General features: G+C 40.0%; 1 protein-coding gene across 2 annotated transcripts in view; it reads right to left on the bottom strand.

Moving 5' to 3' along the window:
* Positions 1–1,838: 1,838 nt before the first annotated feature.
* The window catches only part of cep350 (centrosomal protein 350), a 130,040-nt gene continuing 104,567 nt past the window's right edge, over positions 1,839–27,311 (bottom strand). For both annotated transcript variants that reach the window (XM_078407457.1, XM_078407458.1), the window contains 10 exons: positions 26,496–26,704; positions 24,387–24,534; positions 19,929–20,089; positions 19,131–19,264; positions 17,639–17,718; positions 14,453–16,818; positions 10,948–11,340; positions 8,774–8,920; positions 6,229–6,351; positions 1,839–4,802 (listed from right to left, as the gene is read on the bottom strand). In XM_078407457.1, coding sequence (XP_078263583.1) covers positions 4,638–4,802; positions 6,229–6,351; positions 8,774–8,920; positions 10,948–11,340; positions 14,453–16,818; positions 17,639–17,718; positions 19,131–19,264; positions 19,929–20,089; positions 24,387–24,534; positions 26,496–26,704 — 3,926 coding nt within the window. In that variant the 3' untranslated portion in view covers positions 1,839–4,637. The remainder of the gene's footprint in view (positions 4,803–6,228; positions 6,352–8,773; positions 8,921–10,947; positions 11,341–14,452; positions 16,819–17,638; positions 17,719–19,130; positions 19,265–19,928; positions 20,090–24,386; positions 24,535–26,495; positions 26,705–27,311) is intronic.

The following is a 27,311-nucleotide window of genomic DNA, read 5'->3' as shown; positions in this document are numbered from 1 at the left end:
TTTTGGTTGCAGGGGTTGGTGCAAGTTCCACACAGAGATATCAGCAGGATAGGCAGGAGGCCGGGAGCTTGTTCCCTACGTGTCAATGTCTGGGATTGTGACGCTGTTAAATTCAACACCGGTTTCATTTGAAAGGAGACAAAATCAGCAAACAAGTTACCAAGATGAACGCCTTGATCTTCTTAATTATCAGGCGGGGGGACTATTATGAAACCTCGTTAACATACCGTAATAATAATTTGCGGGCAGGATAATTATATTTGAGGAGACAATTTAGCTAAGACTCACGAAAGTTTGATAAGATTTCGAGAACAATATTTTCTTTGCATCACCCACTTTGATCCCAGGATGGAGAATGTTCTCTGAGCAATTGTGTGTTTTAGAAGTGCGCTGTTTGAATACTTGTATTGGGGGTTGGTGCCTGCTCAAGAAGCGTATATTAGGGGGCATTGACAGGACCGAGGATAACCCTGCCCCAAATAGCGCAGAAATTGAAGTTCAACCGACAAACGTGGGCTGACACGGTGGCGCAGTGGTAGAGTTGCTGCTTTACAGTGCCAGAGACCTGGGTTCGACCCTGGGCCTAATGTGTGCTTCTATGCTGTGACTCCAAGTCAAGACTGTAATTTCTACCACTGCTGCCATGTTGTGTCACATTAGCCACAGGTAGTCTGTTGAGGACATGGTTTTTACCTCTTACTGCTTTACTGACCACATGGCAAAAACTCTTAACAGTCTGAAGAAGGGTCTCGACCGGAAATGTCACCCATTCCTTCTCTCCCGAGATGCTGCCTGACCTGCTGAGTTACTCCAGCATTTTGTGAATAAATCGATTTGTACCAGCATCTGCAGTTATTTTCTTATACTCTTAACAGTACAGTCCTTCAGAACTCAGCCAGCTCCATCTGCAGTGGTGCACCCAATCCAACCTTGATGAGGGGCACTGAAGTCTCCAGGTGAACGACATTGGTTGTTCTGCTGCTTTTTGTGCTTCTGCTAATGTTACCATGGAGCAGCATTGATTCATCAACTGAGGGAGGTCAGTAGTGGTAATCAAGTATCCCTGCCATGGGGTCTGGAGCCAATTTGAGAGCACAAGGGACATCCCCTCCACTTTTTGGACATTTGATGGGTTTGATCTGTCAGTGAACATGATGTATCCAGGGATTGTGATGGATGTCATGATGTCCCAATGTATTATTCTGCAGCCTGTTGGACAACATTCTCACTTAAGACACCAGATATATTTGGGATGTTGGTTGTCCCATCTGATTTTTATTATTTTTCTGCTTTAATGTAGCAGATAAGATAAATGGCTTGTGGGACTATTTTGAGGGCAGTTATGAGTCAATTGCATTGGAGTCACAGGCAGTCAGTCCCGATAATTGCTCCTTTGAAGGTAATTATTAGACAAGTTTTTCTTTAAAAAAGAAAAAAATTCAGATTATTGAATTTCATAGCTGCCATGACAGGGTTTGAAACCGAGTCTCTGAAATATTAGATCAAGGTTACTGTGTTTTCCAGCAATCCCAGGCATGAAATGGAGTTTTAACATGAAAGAGCTACATGGTGTCACCTTGCGAAAGAGGGCAATCCCATTGTGAAAACTCCCATCTCACCTTGGAGATCGGTAAAGGCAGGTAAACAAGCCCTAGACATCAGACTTCATCTGATGTAAGCATAGTCTGTCTTAAGGAACAGTCTCTTCATCCATTGATGCACTCTGGACAACCCTTTAGCTGATTTATGGAAGCGATTACCGTCAACCATGCCACTGATGAGAAAGGAAATTGAATACTGAAGCTGCTTAGAAATCAATAACCATTTATTTACAAAATTCTTGTATTAATAAGTCAATTTGTTATCAAATATATATATAGTTATGTATACACAGAAAAACCTATTTTACATTGCCATACTGCACACATTAGCCCTTCCCCATAAAATTACAAAAGGGAAGGAATTGCCTCGGAGAGGAATGCTCAACCAGTATTTACACACATTCACACAATTATACAAATACACAGTCAAGTACTCCTTTGTGTAGCTCTGCACTATATAGTACACTTAGGCAAGTCCCCTTATATTAGTCTTCCCAGCAGAGTGAAAGAGACTGGGCACAATGTAATGGGAGACTAGGAACAGCACTGAGCACAGCAGCATTTGAACTTCAAGTTCTTAATAAATAGATTTCATTTTCTTATTGTGTCATCAAGCAGCCTAGAACTTGTGCCGCATGTACACTGTACAGGCTTTCTCAAGTATACAAGTAACTAAGGCAATTATTTTAAAATCGAGCCCTATGGATAAACTGGTCATAACGTCCCTGAACAGGCTGAGGATTAAAGCAGTAACTATACTACTGAGTAAGTTGTGTTTATCAATTCTTGGCTTGAATCCTGTGGTTTGCATTTCAACCTGTATCTGAAGGGACTGTTAACCAGAACCAGCATTGTCTTATCCCACCAGTCAGTGAACATGGGGGTTTTGTTTAGTAGCAAACAGTTTGGTAAGAAGCACGTTTGCAATGCTGCTCCAGTTCCTTTGGTACGCTGATAATTCAAGAGAGGGGGAAAGAGAGCAGGAGACAAGCAAAGATATTAACTGAGCATTGAAAAAAACCTGCATCCGCAATAACTAACCTCAAAGCAATCTGAAACATTGTTTACCTACTCCAAGTGGAACCAACCCACAAACCACATGATTCAGATTGCATTCCCTCACATTGAACCTGTCATGTTGGAGGATAAGCATCAACCATTCCCAGGCTATTTCTACATTGCTATCTTTCCCTTCAATACAGGCCACTTGGTCCATCTAGTCCAGCAGTTCTTAACTTGGGGGTCGTTTGCGGTTTTCCAGGGGTCATAAATGAAATTATCCCACCCCATTGACAGAATATTAGCAGACATGTTTTCATAAATCCGGCATTTTTCCCCCCCAATTTTTGTTTTGGGGGTCACGGTACTGACCAAGATTGTCTGATGGGGACGTTGGGCCAAAAAGGTTAAGAACCGCTGATCTAGTCAATCCCATCCCACACTCATTCCCTGTAACCTATTCTCATCAACTCCCTCCAGATTCTACTGCACACATATACACCAGGGGCAATTTACAGAGGCCAATTAACCTACCAACACATGCCTTTGGGATGTGAGAGGAAATTGGAGCACCTGGGAAAAGCCCAGCATCACGGTGAGAACGTGCAATCTCCACACAGACAGCACACAAGATCAGAATTGAACCCGAGTGAGAGGAACTGTGAGGCAGCAGCACTACCAATATCCTACATACCAATATCAGCTGTGACACTCTGAAAAATAAAAATAAGTCAGCCAGCATCCCAGCTCGAGAGAGAGAGCCTTGCTGAATAATATCACTCTCCTTATCAAGACTGGTGATTTTCTCAACCATGCATTCAGTATCTTGCACTTGGTATCAAAGGTAGATGTTAGCTCTATGTTGAAACAACAGTGCGTTGGAAAGCAACTGACTTTACTCACTCAATTAAAAACACATTGTGTCATGTGCTGTGATAGAGAGTCAAGGATTAATCTTGGTGCAGTGAGGTCGGTCTTGTGTTTCTCAAGGAAGAGAATCTGAGATCTTGCATCTACTTTGACAGGCAACTTCTTGAAATACAGCACTGTCACAAGAAGATCCGAGTGGCCAAGAGATGGCAGAAGTAGTATTGGTGTTTGAAAACTTGACCAGATATATTTGTAGAACATTAGAGTGCAAGCACTTGGATAGGAGCAGCACCCAGTGAAGGTGACAGAAAAGAGCAATTCCCACCTGAGAGAGCAGCAATGTTGCATATTGTTTAGTTATCACCAAACAACTTTAAATCTCTCAAAGGTTTCAAACCACTTCCTTCCCTCTGCCAAGGAATCTTTCTTCAGGCACACGTTTTACCTTGGAGTGCAGCATACAAATGAATGTAAGGAACAAACACTGTACTGACTGACTTCAAGTCGTCAAGTTGTTGTGACCCAAATTATTGATCTTATTTTTAAAACAACTCCTGATTCACAAGTCATCGCAAATGTCAACTCAGTGTGCAACAATTCTCATAAAATAAACTCAATAGAGCCCATTTAATTGAATAAAACACTATGTACTTCTTTCTAAAATAACTTAAAAAGAAAAGTTAGGGAAGCATTTTTCTATGTCAAACAATCTTTTTGTCCTCCACTTCAATCATGCAGATACACTTCTAACCCAGAGATCACATTTACCCTCAATGCATGGTATCAGTCTTTCAACTCTCAGAGCTAGCAAAATACCAAACACTGATACCATAGCACCACAAGATACACAATCACATTCTTTTAAAAAGTAAACACAGGCATAATCATGAAATTAATGTGCAAATCTCTGAATTTAAAACTATGCTATAGTTTAGATAAATAAATGGGATAATAGATATAAACGGGAAGGAAAAATTGGCACTTGTGGCTTCCACATGCTGCCTACTTCAGAATGTGGTCAGTATCAAAAACTATTGAATCTTTCTAGAATCAACATGCCAGGTGACCACCTAATGGATGTGATGGGTTCAGAGCTTTTTGACTTGCTCAAGAACAGTCAGGCCAGAGTTCCTTCTGTTGTCCAGTTTGGTGATGGTAGAGCCGGAGTTAAGATGGAGAGAGCTTTGACCGTTTCTCGTGAATCTGATTTAGTACGTTTATTGTGTCTTTTATCAGGGCATCAAAAATCCCATCTGCCAACTGCATCTTCACACACAGCTCATCCTCGTCGTAATTGACCCATTGAGCTTCTTCCTCATGAAGCTCCTGGACCTGTAAAAGAAGATATTGTATTTATGTTTAAAGGACGATATGGTATAGCTACACTATCTTATCTAATGCTTATCCTAACTTCAGGATTGCCTCTACCTCAAAGTTCTAGAGTGCCCACATTCCAAACAGCAGTATTGTGTGTGTTAGATAGAAGCTCCAGAGAGTCTGGTGGAATATCAGTGGGTGTGTACAACGAATCTTGAATCAAATGATATTAGGGTTTAAAAGATTAAATTATAAAGACATGCATTGACTGGGATTGCATTGTTGGAATGCACAGTTTTAGGATCTGTTTCACCAAGGTGTTTAAAAATGATTCAGGGATTTGTTACAGAGAAACTAATTCTGTTGGCAGAACCAGCCTCAAGTGAGGGTCAGGGTCATTCCAGGGAGTTGTTGAAATGTGGAGCTCTGGTTCAAAAGCTCGAGGCTCAGGACTGAGAAAAAGCTCAATCTCTGTTTTGAAGTGTAATTAGAAGGGAGCAACAAGATTATAAAACAAGACGTAGTGGAGTTAGTACAGATCAGCCATGATCTTATTGATTGATGGAACAGGTTTGAGGACTGAATTTCCTATGCTCTTTTATCATGATTTTCAGCACCCCACAGTGGATCACCATTAGAATTTACAATACTGAGATGGACACGATGGGGTACATTTTGCTGGAATTGGATAATTAAATCCAGTTCAAAATAGGCTATTTAAAAGATTCCTTTATCCTTTTTGGAGTATTGAGGATAAAGAGCAGGAATACGAACTGCTCAGGGATAATAATGTCATTCACAGGCCATACAGATGCCCGAGTAGAAAAAAAGATTAGCATAATGCTGCTATGACAGACACACTGTTCCAAAGCAGCAAATCAAAAGCTTTGGTTTGTATCTAGAGGGTGTTAGACCCAACATGGAATAATAAACCTCTGTTGTATTTTTAAGGGTTTAGCAAGGACATATGCAGCGGATACATGAACCTCTGTCAAGGCTACCACTTATTGCTTCCCCACCCCTCTCCTACTGAGAAGATGCAATCTTCTGGGACCATTACTCCCCCAGTACTGCAAGAAGGGAGGGAATCCAGGATTTTTTAACCAAGTGACAGAAAGGAACACCAGTGTACGGTCCACAGATGGTATGCAATTTGGAGGAGATATTGTTCTAGAGCATCAGATGTATTTATATTCAAAGTGATGCTATCATTAGGTAACATATAATGCTAACCCAGAAAAATTTGAAAAGTTCCTAATTTTCAGGTTAACTTGAAAACTGAACTATTTTCTGTAGAAAGACAAAGAAAACAGGCAAAAAGCCATATCCTATGCCATTTGCAATCTGTTGGAGCCACTTGTGCAAAGATGCTGTCCTTAGTTTTAATTAAATAGAGCCAAGTAAAACTGTACAGCTTTAAAAAAGGAGGCTTTGGATTTACCAGAATGTGATCAACTCTGTCCCGTTTCTTCCTGCCAAATTTCATCATTTTTTGCCAGTCGGTCTTGTGGTCTTCTTCTTTACTGAACCCAAACAACTTCAGGACTTCATTGGAAATGAAGGTCTGTGGGCAGAAGTATACGAGAAATGATTGTCACTTATAATAACTCTGACAAGCCCCCAACCATTCTGTCCTCTGTCAACAGTTTTGGTCTGTCCATTTTCTTATTTTGATCTAATTTGTCACTATTCAATTTGTAGAAAACTCAAAGCACCAGTCAAATTTATTATGTGAGTGAACAGCATTTGAGACTGAAAATGAACTCAAGTACCTCTGCAACAAACTGGAAATAGTTTGTGGATTCACATTCTGTTGCACCACCAGAGGGTAGCAGGCTGCTCACAGGTACTGGTAGAGTTCAGATTAATAAAGCATTGTGGAAATTTAAAGAAACAAAAGTGAAGGAATTTTAAGGAATCTGCTAGTCTTGTCCCTCACTTAGCCAGGCTTCCGTAACAGCTATTAACATCCCATTCGCACATGCATTGAAAGCATGCACCACCAGATTCAGGAACTGCTTCTTCCTGTTCTGTTATCAGGCTGCTGAACAGTCCTTCCATAAGCCAGGGTACTGTTTGATTCACCGCTATCGGATTGAGAACATTGGACTTTGTCTAAGGAACTGATGCACTACAATGCTGAGAACACTCTTTATATTCTGCACTTTATCTTTCCCTTTGCTCAATTGATTGTACTTGAGTTTGAAGTGATTATAAACACATATGGTATATCAGATCTGTTTGGATAGCATGCAAAACAGAGTTTTTCACAGCACCTCGATATATATTACAATAATAAATCTAAACATAGTTCATCCACCTTATCTATCTGACCTGCACTGAAATAAATGCAATTCAATCCAATAGCTTGTTCAGTGCAATGTTCAGGGACAGTGGAAGTCTTGAGGACTTTCCACATCCTACAGGAGGAACATACCCCTGCTATCCCTGCAATCTCTACGTCACTAGCTGCCATTTCTACAGCAATAGATAAAGAAAGATTTACAAAAGAAAAACAGCCATATCGCCTCATTACCCTCTACTCAGCCTCCATGCCGAAGTTAAAGCCTCAGCACTTATCCTCCACAAAGCAACTGCACCTCGATATGGCCGTTCCCAAAATGGTTTCTCTGCTTGTGCCTGCCTTCCTTTTATACACCCACGAGGACCAGGCACTCTTAAGGTGCTAACTGCTTTCAACCGCTCAGCTGAAGCTGACCTCGTTATCCCTGCTCCCTGCTCCCTGCCCCAACTCTTTAACCATGCATTCATCTGACCTATCAGCTTATTCCTACCATGTGGCACTGGGAGGAATCAGCTATTAATACCCTCAAGTTCCTGCTTTTTAACCTTTTGCATGTCCCCATATTCACCCCACAGGACCTCAATTCTTTTATCTACCTATGTCATTGGTACCATTGTGCACAACCACTTCAAACTGGGCGGCACGGTGGCGCAGCGGTACAGTTGCTGCCTTACAGCGAATGCAGCGCCTGAGACTCAGGTTCGATCCTGACTACGGGCGCCGTCTGTACGGAGTTTGTACGTTCTCCCTGTGACCTGCGTGGGTTTTCTCCGAGATCTTCGGTTTCCTCCCACACTCCAAAGACGTACAGGTATGTAGGTTAATTAACTGGGTAAAATGTAAAAATTGTTCGTAGGGTGTGTAGGATAGTGTTAGTGTGCTGGGCGGCGCGGACTCGGTGGGCCGAAGGGCCTTTTTCCGCGCTGTATCTCTAAATCTAAAAATCTACTTCTGGCTGTGCACCCATCATTCCTTTGTAAAGAAAAACTTGTCTTGCACATTACCTTTAAACACTCCTCCTTACTTTATAGCTAGACACTCTAGAGAATCAATCCAAGTTTGGCCAACTTCTCCTTAGAGCCAACACAGTCTAATCCAGACAGCATCCTGGTAAACCCCTTCTGCACCATCCCCAAAGACTTCATATATGTGTCTTTGAGGGGAAAAGGAATGTTCATCCAATGTTAATTGTAAAACGACCTTGTTATTTTGTGGGTCCATTGACAATTAATGATCTGTTTTATATACAAAATTCAAGACATACTATCTCATCTATGCTTGCTTTCTATTGTGGCATTCATTTAGTGAGATTAGTCATTAGTGAATTATCATGCTATCTTACTTTAATAGATACAACATTTAAGAATATAAGGTGTTTTGCTTTTAAAATAGTATTTTGGTAGGAAGCCGTGAAAAGTTACACATATTTACAAGTTTATACAAAAATCGACACATTGGAGATGCATTAAGAAAATATAAAATGTTGAGTTAAGAAAAAACAGGAGTAATTTCTACTGTGTTTTGCATATGGCGAAGTAAAATTATATATCTCAATGACCAGCAAGGTGTGGCGCCACTTTGCAAAAACAAAGTCATTTGCTAATGCAGTCTACATAATTCAGCTCGAACACTATAATACTATACTACTCCTGATAACAAAAGATTACTTAAAAGATCTTACTTTTACTTCACTGATATCCTGTGGATTCCTCACTCGCCTGAAATAAGCAGAGCTATTTCTGCTGGATTTCATCCATGGGGGTTGCCTGACATTGGGGTCTTCTGCAAAAATCTCACTGAAAATCTCTCTTGTTAGATTAAATACAGCCTGGAAAAGAAAAAAGATTAACTAGTTTCCCGTGTTCCAGAAAAACAGGGCATTTTATAATTTCCAACAATAAAGAAAAGCAATGCAAAATGCATTATTGCATGAATATTAACCATGGATCAAAGGATAAATACAGAATTCTGTTCAAGCAAAACATTGCCATAGAATAGTCATATAGTATGGAAATAGGCCGTTAGGGCAAACTCATCCATGTGAGCAAGATGCTCCATCTATATTAGTCCCATTTTCCTGTGTTTGGCATATTCTTCTAAACCGTTACTATCCATGTACCTGTCCAGATGTCTCTTCAATGTTGTCATTATACGAGTGTCAAGTACTTCCTCTGGCTGCTAGTTCCATATATTCAAGATACTCTGTGCGGAAAATTTTGCCACAGTTCCTATTAAATCTTTCCACTTTCACCTTAAATTCGTGCTGTCTCGTTCTCGATTCCCCTACCCTGGAAAAAAGACTCTGCACTCACTCTAACTGTTCCCCACATGATTTGATACACCTTCATAAGATCATCTCTCAACCTCCTGCACTCCAAGGAATAAAGTCTAATCTATGAACCAGGCACTCGAATCCTGGCAACATGCTCGTATACCTTCACTGCACTCTTTCCAGTTTAATGGCATCTTTCCTAAAGAAGGTGACCAAAACGGAACACAATCCTCAAGTGCAGCTTCACTGTCATCTTGTGCAACTGTGACGTAACGCCCCAACTTCTATACGCGTACAACTGGTGTCATAAGGTCCCAACTCCTATATTCATAACAGTACCCTAACCTCCGTGGAATGGCACCACTGTGCGACAATTTTTCTCTTCAAAGAGATGTAGTACTAAAGCTTGCTCTGAAACCTAAAATTAGATGAATCATCACTATCATTCAAGCATCATTCAGATAAGAGAAAAAAGTAATAAACCGCTAAAATTCTGTTATGACTCAGGTAAAGTCCGATGAAGAGCAAGGATTCACCGGTTTCATTTTGAACTGCCCTTTAATACTTCATTCAAAAACAGGCCTAGGAATCAGAGACACAAAAGAGGGATAGGAGGAACTGAAATTATGATAATTGTTAAAGACCACAGGTCACAGATAGGCAACATAATGGGAAGTTCGCAGATGCAGTTTAATTTATAGAAATCTAATGTAATATATTTCTGAAGTATAAGGAAAGGCTGTACATCTGGAATGAAATGTTTAATTAGTTAGAAAGAGGTACAATAGTGATTATTTTAATTTATTTTAGGAGCAATAAATAAAGCCTCAAAAGAAGGTAATCAGATGACTTTCACATTGAGACAAAATAGAAGTGTAAAGGGAAAGTGATTGGCTCATTAAAACTTTAGTTATAATATTCTGCATCATTGTCAAGTATTTGGAGTGCAATTTCAGTAACACAAAGAGGGGAAGCAGCGTAATCGTATAAAAGCAGATCTGAGCAAGACTTTTCACACCAAGAATAAAATATGCTCTGATGGTGAAGGATTTTGGGAAGAAAACGCTTGTTTAATGTTTATCCTGGTTGGCAAAAATAGTGACAAAAGAGCAAATGTAAGGCAAGAAAAGGAGCTTACAAAGATATTGATAAAGAATGGCTGGAAGAAAGCATGAGAAATTATCCAAAGCAGGAGGATGAGTGGAATCAATGAGTACGTAGAACTATGAGAGACGGGTCTCACAGAGAGGGCCCACTCTCTTTGGAGAAACTGGAATACTCTCTAGTTGGTGAGACTAGAAACTGAGCAAAAGTAAAAGAATTGAAGCACAGGGAGGCATAAATTCATAAGTCACAGCCAAGGGCCAAGTGCTGTTAAGTGGGGTTTGTATAGTTGGGTATTTGGTGGTTGGCATGGACAAGGTGGGCTGATGATTCTGATTCTGTGCTGCGTGACTTCCATTTAATAATATATCAGTTATGTATATGGTCATCTTAACTCACTGTACAGCATCACCCATGGTATATTCCTTAGCAAAGTAGTGAGATACAACTTGTCTTTGAATTCAAGAGTTGGCTCTCACCTCGCAATAAACTCTTCTACTGACACTCTCTACATCTTGACCTTTGTTATTCCCAAGATAATCCTGGGGCAACTGAATATCCCACAGATCGTGTGCCAGCTCTTGCCACTTCCAAAGTTCTTCAGCAGCTGTATGGACCAACTTCTCGACCTCCAGTGCATCATGAGGTAAAGATAAATGTTGTTCTTCATTGACTTTCAGAGCCACAGCCTTGGTTAACAGTGGTTCCAGTTCTGGTCCTGGCTGCTGCACTTTGCGAGAACTTAGTCCAAAATCTTCTTCAAACCAGTCCTGCTCTTCTCCCAGGTCATCCAGCAGCTCGCGACTCAATTCTAGCTCTGCAAGGCGCTTGGCCAATTCTTCTTGCCCACTCGTGCCAAACACTGGGCTGCCCTGTCACAGACAACAGAATCAAATTAAAAGTCACAATACAAGCAGCAAATAAATGGGCAAAGCAAGACGTAAATAAAATGTGAAATTCAAACTTTAAACCAGAAGCCAAAGAATGCGGGTAATGTAATGGTGTTGCTTGAGAGTGTGAGATGGATTAGACACTGGCAACGATTATCTTCCAAATTTGAGGATTATGGACCTGGGTTGAACCCAGAAGACAAAGATTTTCATTTTGTCATTCTGCACTTTATTTAGTGGATTATAAACAATTCGTAATATGCAAAAAAACGAGGATCAAAATATTTACCGGAAACAGGTTTAAAAATATAGTAAAGCTCCAATAATTTAGCACTCTCATGATTGTGGAGTGAAGCTTGATGATTTTCCACACCTATTAAATACCCCACACATTTATTAAAAAAATTCTAAAAAAAGAGTTAATGCATATTATAACAAATTACCCAGTAACTACAAAAGGAGTGTGGGACCAGGAGCCTAGTGAATGGGGGAAACATGATCTGCTCGGATCCCAAACGATTGGGATTTCCAAATGGTCAAATAGCAGATTATTGGAGTTCTACCATACCTTTGGCCCCACACACTGCAAACAATACAAACTATGTTAGCAATATGACCAACATGCCTACTCTAATAATGACTTCTCTGGTCAAGGGAAATTTAACAGCAGTGATGTGGAGGATATTGAAGAAGACAGGCCATAAGAACCCTGGCCACAAACTCTTCGAAGCACTTCCCTTTGGAAGGCGACTCCGGACTGTCAAAGCAGCCACAGCCAGACATAAAAACAACTTTTTTTCCACGATCGATAGTTCTACTCAATAACCAAAGTCTGTAGTCTCCTTTTTGCTCTGGTTTATTTTCACCCACATGTTTAGACCGTAATGTTGTATCCTTATGGTTTTGATGTGGTTATGCTTTATTCTTAATTGTCATTCATTCATTCATTTATAAGATTTAAGAGTCCATTATTAGGACTCTTCCTAATGTCGAGGTTTCTGAGTACTTAGAAGCACGTGATAAAATAGGCCAAAGTCAGCATGACTTTGTGAAAGGGAGACCTAGCCTCATGACCCTGTTGTAATTCTTTGAGGAAATAAATAGAATATGAAAGGAGAGTGAATGGATGTTGTTTACTTGGATTTTCAGGCCTTTGATAAAGTGCTGCTAAAGAAAATGAGAGTCCATGCTATCAGAAGAAGATACTAGCATGGATAGCAGATTGGCTGGATAGTAGAAGGGAAAGAGAGGCAATAATGGGGGCCTTTTCTGGTTGGCCGCCAGTGACTAGCGGAGTTCTGCAGAGGTTGGTGTTGGGGTTGCTACTCTTCACGTTGTGTATCAATGATTTGGATGAGGGAATTGAAGAGATTGGGGACAAGTTTGCAGATAAGAAGATAGGTGCAGGGGCAGGTAGTGTAGAGAAAACAGGGACTCTGTAGAAGGACTTGGACAGGTTGGGAGAGTGGGCAAAGTGGCAGATGGATACAATGTAGTAAAGTGTGGAGTCATGTATTTTGGAGATAGACAATAGACAACAATAGACAATAGGTGCAAGAGGAGGCCATTCGGCCTTTTGAGCTAGCACCGTCATTCAATGTGATCATGGCTGATTATTCTCAATCAGTACCCCGTTCCTGCCTTCTCCCCATACCCCTTGACTCCGCTATCCTTAAGAGCTCTATCTAGCTCTCTCTTGAACGCATTCAGAGAATTGGCCTCCACTGCCTTCTGAGGCAGAGAATTCCACAGATTCACAACTCTCTGACTGAAAAAGTTTCTCCTATCTCAGTTTCTAAATCGCCTACCCCTTATTCTTAAACTGTGGCCCCTGGTTCTGGACTCCCCCAACATTGGGAACATGTTTCCTGCCTCTAACGTGTCCAACCCCTTAATAATCTTATACGTTTCAATAAGATCCCCTCTCATCCTTCTAAATTCCAGTGTAAACAAGCCTAGTCGCTCCAGTCTTTCAACATATGACAGTCCCGCCATTCCGGGAATTAACCTAGTAAACCTACGCTGCACGCCCTCAATAGCAAGAATATCCTTCTTCAAATTTGGAGACCAAAACTGCACACAATACCCCAGGTGGGGTCTCACTAGGGCCCTGTACAACTGCAGAAGGACCTCTTTGCTCCTATACTCAACTCCCCTTGTTATGAAGGCCAACATTCAGGTAGGAATAAAGGTGTAGACTATTTCCTAAATGGAGACAGAATTCAGAAATCGGAAGTGTAACGAGATTTGGGAGTGCTGGTGTTGGATTCCCCCCCAAAAATTTGCAAGTTGATTCGGTAGTTAGGAAGGCAAATGCAATGCTAGCATTTATTTCAAGAGGACAAGAATATAAAACCAGGGATGCAATGTTGAGGCTTTAAAAGGTACTGGTCAGACTGCATTTGGTGTATCGTAAGCAGTTTTGGACCCCATATCTGAGGAAGGATGCGCTGGCAATGGAGAGGGGCCAGAGAATGATCCCAGGAATGATTGGAACATCCCAGGAACATATGATGAGCATCTGATGGGCCTGGGCCTGTACTCGCTGGCATTTAGAAGGATGGGGGGAGACCTCATTAAAACTTAAAGAATAGTGAAAGGCCTGGATAGAGTGGATGTGATGTTTCCATCAGCAGGAGAATCTAGGACCAAAGGCCTTAGAATAAAAGGATGTACTGTTAGAAAGGAGATGAGGAGAAATATCTTTAGTCAGAGGGTGGCGAATTTGTGAAATTCATTGCCACAGAATGCTGTGGAGGCCGTTACTGGATATTTCTCACAGAATCTCACAGAATGGTAGAGGAGGCTCAAGGAGCTAAATGGCTTTTCTTCTCATCACATTCAGAAAGGGTCATTTTAAAATAATCACAGAAAGCCTCTGACAATTATGTTGACTTGTACAAATTAGATTTTAGACCATATGACTGCCAAAGATTGGGCTGTAACTTTTGTTTCATGCTAAACAATGAAAAATAAAAATGAGGTAAAATAATTAAATTATAATTCTATGATAGATATGTCATCTTCAATTCTTAAAAGTTATTCTCCCCCAACCCACCCTCCACCAAAATATAGGCAGAAAATTAATACCCACAGGTCTAGGACAAAGATCTGGAGATAATATTTCTTCCTTATCTTCATCGTTATCATCTCTTTCAGTAGTTTGTAATTGAACATCAGTTGCATTTTGTACCTCCAGATACTTGGGAGATGATCTCGGTGAAGATTCTTCAGCTGATGTGCACCATAACTCTTGATTAGTAACTTGGATCTTTTCATCTCGAGCTTTTTTGATTTGCTGCAATTGTTTGACTGCATCTTTCAGAAAAGATGACAGGATATCAGCCGTCAAAGAACTAGCTTTTCTCTCTTTGTCCTTCTGTTCTTTTTCTTTAAAGTCTTCATTATCCTGAAGAATGGCCTTTGATTCCTCTCGTATCAAACCCTCACTGACATATATTTCTTCAGATTCAGAATGGAGGCTTGGTACTCTCAGCTGTGCTTCAAGTTGCTCCTTTTCCTTGTTCAACAGATCCAAGAGAGGAGTGGAAGGCTTTTCATGGATAGGTGATGATAACTCCCCTTTTGTTTCACTGGAAGAATGCACATACAACTCCGTGACTAAATCAGTATCCTTTTCCAGTACAGTTTGGGATGATTTCTTGATGGATACATCAGCTGTAATTAACTCTTCTTTGCCTTGATCTTTGAAATTAGATTGTTGTTCCTCCTTGCCCAATTTGGACAGACTCTCCAACTTCTGGTCTAAAAGGGAATCTTCTGCTTTGATAGATTCACTGATATTAAGAATCAAATTAGTGACATTAGACTCTAGAAAACGATGGCTTGCAATTTGGTCACTTAAGATGTTTACAGATTGAGTCATCTTAAGATCAACTTGATCAATAGTGGTTTTATCGGGATAAAATACATATTCCTGCTGTTTTAATTCTTCTTGGAGCAAGGGCCTTCCCTCTTCCTCACTGTGTTTGCAATCATGATCTAATACATCCTCTAACAACGTGCCTTCTTTATTTTCTTCTGTATTGATGCTCTCACCATAACACTTCAGTAGAACAGATATCTTGTTGGAGGGTGCGAAAATGCCACACTTGTCCTTGCATCTGAAGTATACAACTCCATCATACGTCCCATTACCACTACCTTCTGGCATATCTAGCTCTACACCAGCCCAAAAACCATCTGCAAAAGCAGTTCTTCCCTTAAAGCGTAGTGTGCCTGGTTGGATGCTACTAACCAAAACTCTATCACCAATTTGGAATTCAGCCAATTCATCAATTTCATGTGATGTTGGTGTAGGAGTGTGACAAGGAGAAGGAGAACGTGATGGCACAGGTGTTTGTTCCTCAGTTTCTGCATCGCTGTGCTCTACATTTCTGCTCTGAATTCCTGACTTCAAATCCAAAAGTTTTTCTGAATGTCCACTACCACAACTTGAAAAGGATTTTTCACTTAGATGTTCACTGATTTCATCATCTATGCTGATAATTGGTGACGCACTTTGAGAATGCTCTGCTCTTCCATCCACTTCATTTTGCTTGGAATGGTCAAGATAATACAGCTCCTGGAGCTCAGTGACATTTTCATTGTGAGTAATCTCATTTCTTGATGAAAGGACCACTGCAGATTCAACATCATCTCTAGAAATTCCAATCTGAGAATTTTCACCCAAATCTTCAGTTGTCTTTTTTCTTGATGACTCTAAATCTTCTGAATAAGTAGATTCATTTCCAGGGGAAAGGCAGTCTAATTCTTGTGGATGGGAATCATTCTTTGATAATGTTTTATCCAAAGCCTGGTCTGATTTTGCAGATTCATCATGAATATATTTAATTGATTTTATAAATTTCAAGGAATTAGCTAAATCATCACTTGTCTCATCCTCCCTTTCAGAGTAGCCTTTCTCATACAATTTTTCATCCTTCAAATCCTCACGGTTCTGCTCAACTTGAAAAGGTTGCTTTTCATCCTTAGAAAGATCTTTTTCCTGAGCCAATTTTTGAATAAACTCAGAGATGCAGAACGGCTGTGGTTTCTTATTATCCAGTTTCAGCATCGGGTCAGATTTATCAGTTTGTTGCGAAAGTAGAAGGAAGTCGTCTTTTTCAAATTCTGCTGATTTCATATTTTCAAGTTCTTCCTGAACATCATCCTGCAACGAAGGATGATTGGACACAACAGTTTCATCACCAGACCCACCCTCTGACCGAATGACAGTCTGGTCTGGCAAGTGGCTAAATTCAGGTTCTCTCTTTTGATGCACGAATAATACTGGCACATTATCCAGCTGAGATCTCTTTTGGGATATGGAAATCGATGAAGCACTTCGAGAAGAATCATCTGGTCGACTGTCGAAGAATAAGGACTTGCTTTTGTCTGATGAGTGAACTTCTTCGAGGCTGCTGGATTTATGTCCATCTGGACTTAATGGTCTTTGCTCTGTAACAGATAATGATCAGTGCTGCTTAATTGTTTTCTTTAAAGAAAGAACTAACAATGCCTTTTAAGATCTCAAGGCATCCCAAAGTGCTTTCAAACAAATATCTTATAAGAAAGTGCCAGACAAAAAGAAATAAGACCAAGGACCAGTTAACATTGGTCACCATCACCATTACTCCAGGAAGAATACTTCCTGCTATTGTTTGATTAGGATCATTCCCAATTACAAATGCATCCAAAAGATAGTATCTCTATCAATGGAGTAATCCCCTCGGTACTGTATCGGATTATAGCCTGGATAATGGAGTTCCAGGGATGTACTACAAGAGATATCCCTGTACATTGCCAAACCTGGAAAATTGTAGTTACGAGGAAAGATTGAATAAATTCAAGTTGTTTTCTGGACTTAATTGAAGAGTTGGATATAGTAAATCGGGACATATTTACTGGAGAGAAGAGGTGAAACAATCTGAGGTGCATAGATTGGTACTAACAGCTAGCAGTATTACAAGGGACATCACAACAAATATTTTCACCCAGCCTATGATAGGGAGATATGAAATACTTGAAAGGCAGAAATTCTCATCATGTTTTAAAAGTAACTGAATTTAGACTTTTCTGATTGGATTTTCTTGAAAATCATTATCTTTAAATAGGTCCTGAATGATTGTGGATGCTTTGACATTCACAAACATTCAATGACAGCGAGCGCTTTGACAGCTTTGTGTTACCTCAAGTGTTTACCCAAAAGGAAACACTTTTGGCAACCTTTTGGGATGCAAAAAAGGAATGACTTCTGCTTGTGATGAAGGATACATACCCTGTTTAACAGTGGAGCCCACTGACACTTTGGATCTTTCACCCTCGGTAAGGGATTTCCAGCTCTTTGCAGATTCAGTCCTTAAAACAAAACAGAAACAAAATTTTAAACTCAAGCGTTTGTTAGCTAAATAGCATTGTCTGTGGAATACATTCAGCTTAAACTTTTTAGTGATGGGTACAACTAATCGCCCTAGATCCCAGGCTGAAATAAAAATAGAAAATGTAGAAAAACTTGGCAAATCAGGCAGTGCCTGTGGGAAGTGAAACAGTAACATTTCAGTGACTCTGTCAGAACGTTCTGACAAAGGGTTGTAGACCCAAATTTTGACTGTTTCCCTTTCCACTGATGCTACCCAACTTGCCATTTTTTTTCTAGCAGTTTGTTTTCAACAGCTGTGGATATTTTGATTCAGTTGCTGAATGTAATGTTTCATCATCTCTGCTAACGTTTAGTCTCAGATTATTAAAACGTGCTACTGAACACGTGTACCACTTGGAATCCTGAAAGTATACCATGCTACAACAAATTATCCTAATACATTTCTGAGCCAAAACCCATTCTAGAAATACGACAAATTTTACTGAATATCAATAAACCACAATAAAAGAATTGAGTTACATCGTTGAATACATCGGATATTTTTAAACCAATCTGTAAATTAGGTAACCACAAACATAAAATAACGCTGTGCTGGAAACCTAAACAAAATGATAGAAATGCTCTGCAGGTCAGTGGTGATTAAGAATTAATGTTCAGTTCAATGACCTTTAAAAGTCCACTGGCATTGTTCTATACTGTAACTTCAGAGGACAGCAAAGAGCAAATGGGTTGGGTCGTACTGGGGTTATATGTAAGCTCAGAACACACACAGATGACATAGAAAATAGGTGCAGGTCGAAGGCCATTCGGCCCTTCTAGCCAGCACTGCCATTCAATATGATCATGGATGATCATCCAGAATCAGTACCCTGTTCCTGCTTTCTCCCCTTGATTCAGTTATCCGTAGAGCTATATCTCTATGGCGCAGCGGTAGAGTTGCTGCCTTACAGCGAATGCAGCGCCGGAGACTCAGGTTCGATCCTGACTATGGGTGCTGTACTTCCATCGCCCGGTGTGGCGCGGCCGCGGGACACCATTCTGCTTTAGTTAAACATTTTGTTCAAGATGGCCGCGCCGTTGTGTTTGGCTGCCTGCCACTGTATGTTGTTTCTTTTTTTTTTTCCTAATCAGATGTGCAGCACTTTGGTCAATGTGGGTTGTTTTTAAATGTGCTATACAAATAAAATTGACTTGACTTGACTTGACCTTCTATGTAACAATACAATTTCTCAAATGAATTTGCTAAGTAATTGAAAAGTCAAGCACAACCTAATTTCAACAAAAGTACATCCAGTAAGGTATGTGTTAAGCCATTATGTTTAACCTATAAAATGTCAAGAAACCAATATTTAAAAAAGATTAAGGTAGTACTGTCCAACAATGACATTACCTTTGTAGGGAGAGAGGTTTAATCTTGGGCTTCTCAGCAGCAATAGAGGATGGGGTTTTGATTTGTGGTTTGGTTGAACTGGACACATCTTTGCTTAGTTCAGCTTGGGTCTTCTTAATAAATTCATCATAGGACTGACAATATGAGAGAAAGAAAGAAAGGTTAAATATCCAAATTTAAATAATCACATTTTTTTGCCCTTTGTATAAGGGAAACAGCAAAATTCAAATTCTACTTATTTGTTTATAAATTATTCATTAACAATTGAAATAGTTAATGCAGCAAAAACAAATTTCTTAGTTGAGAATCCCCCTAGTCTTTCACTGCAAAATCTTTCACACTATAAAGTGCAAAGACTGCAAAATTCAAATTTCTCCAGGATCAATGCCTCAAACTTGTGAATGCAAAGCATACGTGGAGAGATATCTTGAGGAACAACAGCTTGAGGAGAGAACCTAAAACACCAATAAATAATACATATTTATGAAGTGCTCTTGGAAGTAGGAAGAAATATGGCAATGCAAGGGAGAGTTGGCAAAGGGCCATGTAAATGATCTGAGTTTGATATAATTTCCCATTAATGAGAAGAAACAAAGGACAAACCTAGATTATCTTCTTTGAACAAATACTTATTTCTCCAATAATTTTCCAAATTAAAAACATAGTTCTTTATTTCCAAATTAAATTCACTCTAGATAACAAATTGATCTTATACAGTATGAAATGCATGTAACGCTTATTGCCTTAACTACAAACAGGAAAGACAGTCCAGTTAAGAATGTGTAATGATAGTCTTACCTCTAGTTGTTTAATGAGACTGGCCTCCTGTGCTTTCAATCTCTCCTTCTGACGCTTCTTCTGTTCTTTCTTCAGCTTGTCTACAACGGATTTGCGCTTCCTGAGCTCATCCTTTAGTGCATGAATCCTGCCCTCAATATCACTCTGGTCTGATGCTGTTTCTGTAAGGGTTGCAGTCAAATTGAGGTTATTACAGGTAATAGCTTACAATTTAACTGATCATTAACAATGAAAAAATAACTGCAACAGGAAGAAAAAAAAACAATTTTACTCAGTTTCTATTTCAACTAGCAGTTATTGAACTTAAATCTCCAGTCAATATACATGTAACTTGACATTTTTAAGACCTGATAATGATAAATGAATCTCCACACTTATATAATTGTATGATTTGTCATCACACGTGTACCAAGATCCCCAGTCCTACAATATACCTTGACTGATCAACTCACTGTCCTGATCAAATACACATCCCTGGCGTATGCACTAGCTTCTCAAATCCACAATATGCACTGAATGACCACAACCATATGCCTCAGGGTACTGGCTAAACTGATCTTGCTGCCTGCACTGTCCCATAATCTCCTAATGTGCACAGGTCTGATCCTCCTCATCCACATGTTGCTTAAATCCACAATCCCCCTGTGAATATTGCCCAAAGTCGCCTACTGTACAGGGCAATCAGACCCGCATATCTATTGAATGCTCTGGATGTTCATGCCTATAATTCTGCTTGCACATGTTATGATGAACGCCACATTTTTTGCATGTAAGACTAATCAAAGCGCGGCCTCTGCTATTTGGCAATGGCATATTGATTATATTTCTAGATGTGATCCAGTTAAAGTATTGTGGCAACTTTGATCCTTACCATCGAGTCGTCTCCTTAGTCACCACTTCACGAAAAGAGTGGAGTGATCATTCTTGACGCAAACAACATAGAGATCTTCACGACGTTTCAGTTTAATTAGTCGTTTATTGATGTAGTGTTACAAACAGAGTATTTCTCCCGTCATAGACTTGAAAATAACTAGTATAAGAAGATAACTGCAGATGCTGGTACAAATCGAAGGTATTTATTCACAAAATGCTGGAGTAACTCAGCAGGTCAGGCAGCATCTCGGGAGAGAAGGAATGGGCGACGTTTCGGGTCGAGACCCTTCTTCAGACTGATGTCAGGGGGGCGGGACAAAGGAAAGGGTGAAAATAACTATATCTCGTCACAGCTTCTTCATGTCTGAAGCATGACGCCAGTGCCTTCCCAATTATACTCCTAATTCTGGATCCTCCCAGTCCAAATATGCCCATATATGTATTCATCTCACGACAACCCCCAAGTATCCAAAAATAATACAGCAGGATACAAAATAATATAATGTGCTAAGATAGCTAATAAACACAAATAAACATTCTGGCAATCGTCATCTGTTATCAGTCAGTCAAATTTATTTATTTGTCACATACACATACACGATGTGCAGTGAAATGAAAGTGGCAATGCCTGCGGGTTGTGCACAAAAAAGAATTACAGTTACAGCATATAAATAAAGTTAATAAGTTACTATTAGTGTCGACAAAAATTTAGTCTCTGGGGTTATAAAAGTTGACAGTCCTGATGGCCTGTGAGAAGAAGCTCCGTCTCATCCTCTCCGTTTTCACAGCGTGACAGCGGAGGCGTTTGCCTGATCGTAGCATCTGGAACAGTCCGTTACTGGGGTGGCAGGGGTCCCTCATGATCTTGCTTGCTCTGGATCTGCACCTCCTGATGTATAGGTCCTGCAGGGGGACGAGTGTAGTTCCCATGGTGCGTTCTGCCGAACGCACTACTCTCTGCAGGGCCATCCTGTCCTGGGCAGAGCTGTTCCCAAACCAGACTGTAATGTTGCCGGACAGGATGCTCTCTACAGCCCCAGAGTAGAAGCAATGAAGGATCCTCAGAGACACTCTGAATTTCCTCAATTGTCTAAGGTGGTAAAGGCGCTGCTTAGCCTTACCCATAATGGTGCCACTCTGGATTTTCCCATTATGAACGCAATATGCTATTGTTTTTCAGTCTTAGATATGAGCCACTCTCGCTGGCATTTTCTTGCTTGAAAGGCAAGTTTAGACAATAGTGTCCATCTTCCTGGCTTCTCAGTTCACCATCCAGGGTAGTTCCATTTGTAACAAAGATTTCTGGATGGTCATCTTCAGTTTTGCTGGTGATGAATTCATTTAGTTTTCCACCATCGACCAAAACTGTAGAGTTCTCTAAGGAACTAGTTTTTCCAGCAATTACATTGGTTGAAACATCTTCACGGCGTGCTGGGTTTTCTGGTGCAGGATCCCCTGAAGTTTCCAGTTCTGTTATTTCTTGAACCGAAGATTCACGATTTTCTGTTGCTACTTCAACTGAATGCAACAGCGATCCATTCTCCACTAGCACTTTGTACGGTGGTTGTGGGTCAACTGCTTCATCATACACAGTCAATTTAATATCTGGTATTAGTTCAGAGTTGGTCTCAGTCATCTCTGTGCTCAGACAAGTATTTTCAGGACCAGATTCTCTAGCTAATGAATCAGCTTGGACTGCTTTGGAGGAGATGCAGGTTTCATCACTTGCTCCAATATGCCCACACGTCTGATGTGGGAGAACAGCATCACTCGCAATTGGCTTTTCCTTCTGTTCTGTATGTTTTGGTTTCTTTTCTTTGTCCTTTTGTCCAATGTGAAGTATTTCAGGATGATTTTCTTGCACCTGTGCTTCTACAGGTTTTGCAGTCGTTGCAAAACAGCTTTTGGCTGTTTTCGGCTTCAATTTAGCTGATGTTTCCTTTTGAGCAGTTCCTTTTTCCACATAAGAGTTCATCCCATCAGCTACTATCGAGCTGTTTCTTGATCTCATAGCATCAAGTACATTGAGTCTTGTTTTGGTTGCTGCCATTGCAGCATCTAGTTCCAATCGTTCCTTCCGTCTTCTTAGCTGCTTCAATGCTTTGTATTCTTCTTTGATTTCATCATTGAGCTGGTTAAATTAAATCAAGTTGAATCGTACTTCATTTACATTTTACGTGATTTCATTAGCTCTTTTGTCATTTCCATTAACTTGGTAGCTTGTTTATACCTTGGGTTCAAACATTCTTTCTTCTCAGTTGTTCTTCTTTTATTTTCATCTGTCTTTTCTTCTGTTCTTCTTCAATCTCACGCTGGCTTTCCAGGGTTGCAACCAATTTCAAGACATAAGAAAACTTTGAAGGTCCACAAAATGAAGAAAAACCATTTTTCGTTACAGAATGCATTCTGATGTCGCCATCTTGTGGCTGAACATCAGATCTAAGTACAAGCATACTTGTACGTCAACATCCCTTTAAGACGTGTAGACATAAAGTAGTATCTTCAAAAGAATTCAAAAACAAACTGATATCTTGCGATGCACAAGGTTACTTCTTTTTTCTCAGCATTTCAAAGTTTTTCAGTAGCAGCTTTCCAATACAACTTCTGAAAAACAGCTTTTCCAATAAAGTAATGCTGAACTTACAATTCCTGTGCGAAGGCTTTCGAAGTTTCCAATCTCCGTTAGTCAGATCAATGCAGGTAATGATCCTGATCAGTCTGTAGTATTCGGTACAGGCTTGCCAGATAAAACAATCCCCGTACCGTCCAGTCGATTCACAAGCTCCAGTCTCACTCATAGAGACAGGTCTTACATTATCTTCACTCACCGAGGTCAATTCTTAGTTTATTCACTCCGGCTCAGGTAATTCTTACAATATATCACTTATGGAGCAAAATTCTTACAATATAGTGGCAACTTCGATCCTTACCATCGAGTCGTCTCCTTAGTCACCACTTCACGAAAGGAGTAGAGTGATCATTCTTGACGCAAACAACAGAGATCTTCACGACGTTTCAGTTTAATTAGTCGTTTATTGAAGTAATGTTACAAACAGATAGTATTTCTCCCGTCATAGACTTGATAAGAACTGTATCTTGCCACAGCTTCCTCGTGTCTGAAGCATTACGTCAGTGCCTTCCCAATTATACTCCTAATTCTGGCTTCTCCTAGTCCATATATGCCCATATGTATTCATCTCACAACAACTCCCAAGTGTCCAAAAATAATACAGCAGGATACAAAATAATATAATATGCTAAGATAGCTAATAAACACAAATGGCACCTACACAAAGTTCAAACCTACGACAGACCTGTGGAGTATTTTGAAAAACAAATTTCAGTAATAATGTTCATAAAAACAACTAGATTGTCATAAGCGCCCATGTGATTCACTAATGTCTGTCAAGAGAGGAACTCTGACACTTTGTCTGGTGCAAATGTGATTCTAGATCCTTTGAATAGACCTAGTACGCTGATCAGATCACAGGCAATTAGGGATGGGAAAGAAATATTCTGTAAATAATGACAAAATATTTAAAATAAATTACTACATTTCATGTGTGCCTGTTCGAAACTTCTTACCTGATTGTGTCATGGAAACAGATTCATCAGACCAGCTGCAAGACGCTTGGCGTGATTTGACTTCAGACCTGATCTGTAAACTGAGACTGGAGTTGCTCTTCTTACCATCCTGCTTTGATGCACTCACACTCGTTTTTGAGGGAGCAGACTGAAGGGAAAGGGAATAACAACAGATTAGTACCCTAATTATTACTATTTTCCAATTGATAAAAAAGGAAGCACAGCAGATAGACAGGAAGAGTATTGAACCCTATGTACATGCTCAGTTTTTTGGATAAAATATTAAAGTAAAACACTGACAGACTGCAAGTTCTAGTATTACTTCAGTCTGATCAGGTGGATGTTAATAATGACGAGTAGTACATAAATAAAAAGGAACTCTTCAGGTATCCTAACCAACACAATCCTTTGTTAACATCATCAAAAAAGATTGATTGGATACTTATCTTACTGGTGTCTGTGAAACGAATAAAGTTTTAATAAAACTAAATATGCCGCTGTCATTTCACTAGATTCAAAGTTGTCACCAGCCTCATTAGACATTGATTCCAGCAACCTAAAACTTGGTTAAAGATGTAGGTTCTACTGACTGCCTTAAAAAAAGGCTTTCTTTTAAGAAAGATATTCTAGGACTTCGGGTCTATTATTAAATCTGATAAATAGCCTTAATTAGAGGGATCCAGATATCTGAGTGGGGATCAAGCCTGGAAGAGATCAAGCCTGGATGAGCTGGTTACAGAGATTGCAAGGGGTAGGGCATGGCGTGATCTGGGAAAATAAAGTGGATCTACATCAGTACCTAAAATACTAAATACAGGAATAACAGGAGAACAAGAACCAGAGGATGATTGGAATCTAAAACACAGAGTCTGAGAGGGTGGAGGACATATGTACTCACAACATTTATATAGAATCTGGATAGATGATCACTTGAATTTCTAAAGCATGGTAAACTGTGGGCAAAGTACCAGTAAATAGGATTTGTATAGTTAGCTGGTGATCGGCATAGTGTGCTAAAAGTTTTTTTTTTGTGCGGTGTAGCTCTATAACTGACAATCTCAAAGTTAGAGGTAGAACCTACATCTTTAACCAAGTTTTAGGTTGCCGGAATCAATGTATCACAACAGAAATTATTAAAAAGTCAAACTCTCCCAAAATGCCTATGGGCGCTGAAGAAAATCAACGGATATTTTCAGGACTGAAATAGATAGATTAGGTCAGGAGATAGATGACAAGCAAGTAAAATTGAGTCAATTAGATGATGGACCAATGGGGAGCAAAAATAAACAGAAAATACAGGAAACACAGAGCAGGTCAGGCATCATCTGTGGAACTGAAGGGTCTCTAACCTAAAAGGTTAACTTTGTTTCTTTCCGCAGAGGCTGCCTGACCTGGTATTTCCTGTACTCTATTTATATTTCAGATTTCCAGCATTTGTATTTTTTTTAATTTTCAGATGAAGTGAAAGGGCTGAATGGTTTCTCTTGTGTTTTCAGCCTAGAATTCCAATTCCCACATCTACCTTAATGACATGTGTAAGAAGCAACTGCAGATACTGGTTTAAACCAAAGATATAGATACAAAAAGCTGGAGTAACTCAGCGGGACAGGCAGCATCTCTCGAGAGAAGGAATGGGTGACGTTTCGGGTCGAGACCCTTCATGACAAAACAGGAATGGAGACACAGTCTGTCAATAGAACATTTGACCATGAAAGTCTAGGATCAACAACACATATCCATATATTCACCAGGAGCAGCACGAGTTTGCTATTTGGATCAGAAACCTTACCGAATCCCCCCTATAACTACCACTCATCTCTAATCCAGAAGCACAGAGGCTAATCAGCTAAATTGGGAAAGACCTAGATTGAAGACAGTGAAAATCTCCTCTAGATAGACACAGAATGCTGGAGTAACTCAGCGGGACAGGCAGCATCGCTGGAGAGAAGGAATGGGTGATGTTTCGAGTTGAGATCCTTCTTCAGACATCTCCTCTAGATGGCTTTAGTACTAAATGCACTGGCACCTTTTTAACCAGTGGATGGTCAAAAAACTGTGTTTAACTTTTTTTTAAATAAGTAAAACAAGATAGCATCTCCATTCTCTTACCTGTTTGCTCTGTGTTGCAACAGATTCAAAGTCCTGGGAATAACCATCATCTGTGAAAACACTATGCTCAGGGCTGGTGGATGTTCTGAGGACTGCTGATGCCGACTCCACAGTCTGTGCAGGTGGGCTTCCAACTTCATACGGAATGGAACTGTCACTGTGGAGACGAGATGGAGATGGCGCTGAGCATTCGTCCTCACTGGCTGTGTCTAGAGAAGATAAACACGTGATAATGCCATAACATGTTACATGGGGTGACCGTTGTTTTCCAAGTGTGAAGGGCAAAGTACTGCCTTCGAGTTCCAATCCCACTTAAGTAGCATGGTTTAAAGGAAACTGAATGGGTACCATGGATGAGAGTTGAATATATACAAGTCAAATGCCCCTGTCCCCCCCAGAATTTATATCAACATCCACATTAATTTAGCTTCCATCGTAACCTCTCTATCAAATTTGTTCATCATTAGTACTCAATCATGGTACCTAAAAGGCATAGGAACACAGGCCTCCTAAAGATAACATACCTCCCCTACATACCCAACAGTACCTCCCCTACATATCCAAGATGTACCCCAAAATAACCAAGCATGTATTGAATGTGCTGATACCTGCAAGTAGTGATCTGTTTGAAATGGTGCAGGCATACAAACAAAGGCCTTTTAATAGAATTATAGCTAGAATGTTCAGCTGCAGGGAGCAGTTTAAATTGGTGCAGTTTAAATCCTCTGGGGAAAAAATTGAAATGGGGCCAGGCTTGTTTTGCATGTACAACAGAGTCAAAGATCAACACATAAAATAGCCTGAGTGTATTTGTGT

Source organism: Rhinoraja longicauda, chromosome 11 (genome assembly GCF_053455715.1).
Source record: "Rhinoraja longicauda isolate Sanriku21f chromosome 11, sRhiLon1.1, whole genome shotgun sequence".
NCBI classification, from domain to species: domain Eukaryota; kingdom Metazoa; phylum Chordata; class Chondrichthyes; order Rajiformes; family Arhynchobatidae; genus Rhinoraja; species Rhinoraja longicauda.
Note: the sequence above shows the minus strand (reverse complement) of the source record. Positions and strands in the feature narration are given on the sequence as shown.